We start from the raw sequence: 3,072 nt of genomic DNA on the forward strand, positions 1-3,072 counted from the left end.
TTTGTACAGTGTTAATAAAGTTGTGTTTGTACAGTGTTAATAAAGTTGTGTTTGTACAGTGTTAATAAAGTTGTGTACAAACTCACGTCGATGGAGTAGCTCCTCTCCGGTCCTTTCTTGCCGACCGCCACAACCTGCCAGTGCAGCATCCTGGAGTGCGACAGGTCGATGAAGAGCTCGCCGTAGGTCCAACGTACGTACAGGACGCCGTGGGAGTAATCCACGGAGGAGATGTGAGGAGCTTCAGGAGCTGGCAGACGGGTGATTGGGAAAGGTATTAATATTAATATTGATTAAATGTACAATAATGTGATCAATTCTCCAATAAAAGCTTTATAGCTCTCTAAATAAAGTTTATTATATTAGAATTATTATAAATGAGCAGCAGACATATTACTGTTGTACTGTATTATTATTATTAGTATATATATAACGTATCAATAATCATGTTCAGGTTGTAGCTTTGTTTTTATTCTGAAAGTTATTATGGCTTTTATTGTGAAATATCAGCAGGAAGTGATGATGTTTAAACTCCATTGATCAGGTGATCGTACCTGTCACAAAGCTGACGGTGGAGCTGTCGCAGCAGCTGAGCGGTGGGTCGCCCCACGTTACCATGGAAACGCGGAAATTATAGTACCAGGCCGGCAGCAGGTCGGTGACCCTCTGAGGGGAAAACAGGATCAATACATCCATCAATACATTGATCACTTCATATCTACAGATATCTGCTGATCCTGCTGCCGAGGTGCCGCTGAGCCAGGCATCAAACCCTCAACCTCAACTTCAGTGTTTGAGCCCCGAGATCAAAGAGTAAAGCTGAATTAATATATCATGAGTGTCTCAGTGTTCGCTACCACTGCAGCGAGAGCTTTCAGATTATATATGATAAATAAATACTAAATATATAATAAATAAACACAACAGAAACAGTCCTGAGCCACTTTGGCCTCAGTAACAGAAAGATCGTCAATAGCGGAGCGGCGTGCGTTACCACGGAGGCAATGACGGAGGCGGTGGCGGCAATCTCGTAGTAGGTGGTCCACTCTGAGGCCAACGTCACGGGGTTGAAGAAGAAGGTCTGCAGGACGTACTTCCTGAACGCCACGTGGTACGGGCGCTGCCAGCTGAGGATGACGGCGGTCGGACTGAGAGGATACACCGCAAGCTCGCGCACGCCGGTGGGCTCTGACGCACGCACGCACACACACGCACACACACACACACACATATTTATATATTTATATATTTATATATAGACACACAGATAACTGAGGGTGACACTGGGGGTGACACTGGGGGTGACACTGACCTATGTCGATGATGACGGGTTCAGACGGGGGGCTGATCAGGGGCCCGTTGGTGTGGTAGACCACCACCCTGTACTGGGCCCCGGGGGTCAGGCTGCTGATGATGTCACTGGTCGAGTTTTCCTGTACAAACAGATAAAAACTGCTGCTGACGCGTGTCTGAGCCAGGCATTAACCCCCAACCCCCCCTCGGATAATAATAATAATAAAACATCATTTATTTGTTAATTCTATTATATTATTATTATAAATCAACATCAGACGATTGTAGACGAAACACAAAGAACAACTAAGTCCCTTAAAGTACATTTTGGAAAGTAAAGTCAGTAAAGATAAATATTATAAAAATAAAGTCATTTTTTACCCCAAAAGCTGTAATTTACAATAAAACTTGTAATCGTATGGGTAGATATATATTCCATTATAATTAAAGGAAATAACTACTAAAAATTATACTGAATACAAACAATAATGTTCAATGTTTGAAATAAAAACTGTATTTATTTATATTACTCAATAATCATCAGTAGGAGTTATGAAGTTGAGGCTGCTCATAAAAATTAACTCATTCCAACGAATTGTTCCACGTTATTTATGTTAACTTAAAATGTTGATCGATCAGGAGTTGCATTATCAATACGCGGCAGCAGGTCGTGTTACCTCGCTGCAGTACGTGTTCTCCATCCTCTGGCTGAGACTGGGTCTGAGGCAGGTCGTAGAGACCACCGACACCAGGCTGCCGTTGTGGTTCTCGGAGGACTGGGCCCAGGAGACGGCGGCGGTGCTGGAGTCCAGCAGTCTGACGCTGACGGCCTGCGGACGCTCGCGCAGCTCCTCCAACAGCTCGCCACCGGGACCTGGAACGAAGTTTTAATGGATGAAACAATGAGAACAAGGTTTCTGGTCGATGAATCATTTGAATATAAACGTGTTGATGACTGTTCACGCGGTGGCGTCCGTACTGAGGTAGAAGGTGAAGCTGGTGTCGGCGGCGCTCTCGCGGGCCTCACAGTCTCCGGACGAGCTGAGCGTGGTGACCTGCACTCGGTACGTTCCCGGCTCCGTTAACTCGGTGAAGAACTCGTGAGTGTTTTCGTCCACGGTGGCGGTTTCTGTCGAGTTACCTGAGAGACAGAGAGGACAGCATCAGCAAACCGGCTATGTTAGCTAATGTGTTATTATTGTTGTTGTGACTCCGCCCCCTCTCACCGTCTCTGTAGATGTAGACGTTGAAGCCGTCATAGCTGGTCGGCGGTCTGGGCGGCAGCCAGCGGAGCTCCAGCAGGATGGGGGGCAGTTTGGTGGGCAGGACGGAGACTTCGGAGGGAAGCCCCATGGCCGAACCCGGCTCGTTGGAGTCTTCGTACTCTGACACAACGGCGTTGACAAACTCATCGTCCCTGTCGGTGGGAGACGGGTCGGTCGGGTCCAACCAGTAGCTCGGAGTCGTCTGGTTGGCGGCGGTGGTCAGGTTGTGCGTTGGGTTGAAGGGAACCTGAGTGGAAGTTCCCGCCACCTCCTCAGACACGTTCTCCTCCTCCTCCTGCTCCTCCATCAGGGGGACATCCCGCGCTCGCCGAGCTCGCCCGCTCTCCTCGCCGCCATCAGGAGGGACGATGCTGGAGGTTTCACCTGGCGCAGCCCTCTGGCTCAGGTGGACGATCTTACGGGAGATGTTGAGGGGGGGGAAGGGCACTGAGACAACAGAGGGGCAGATATATTGATCACGGGCAGTTTTAATCACATGATACAGAGAGTCAGT

General features: G+C 48.2%; 1 protein-coding gene across 1 annotated transcript in view; it reads right to left on the bottom strand.

Annotated features, from left to right (window-relative positions):
- The window catches only part of ptpro (protein tyrosine phosphatase receptor type O), a gene marked incomplete in the record, with an annotated part of 28,636 nt that overhangs the window by 19,509 nt on the left and 6,055 nt on the right, over positions 1–3,072 (bottom strand). The window contains 7 exon segments of the mRNA XM_035679480.1: positions 87–250; positions 555–666; positions 995–1,188; positions 1,313–1,433; positions 1,971–2,167; positions 2,273–2,434; positions 2,520–3,005. Of these exon segments, the coding sequence (XP_035535373.1) occupies positions 87–250; positions 555–666; positions 995–1,188; positions 1,313–1,433; positions 1,971–2,167; positions 2,273–2,434; positions 2,520–3,005 (1,436 nt within the window).

This window comes from Morone saxatilis, unplaced genomic scaffold (assembly GCF_004916995.1).
Source record: "Morone saxatilis isolate NCDOM2014 unplaced genomic scaffold, NCSU_SB_2.0 Contig10, whole genome shotgun sequence".
In the NCBI taxonomy this organism is placed as follows: Eukaryota; Metazoa; Chordata; class Actinopteri; family Moronidae; genus Morone; species Morone saxatilis.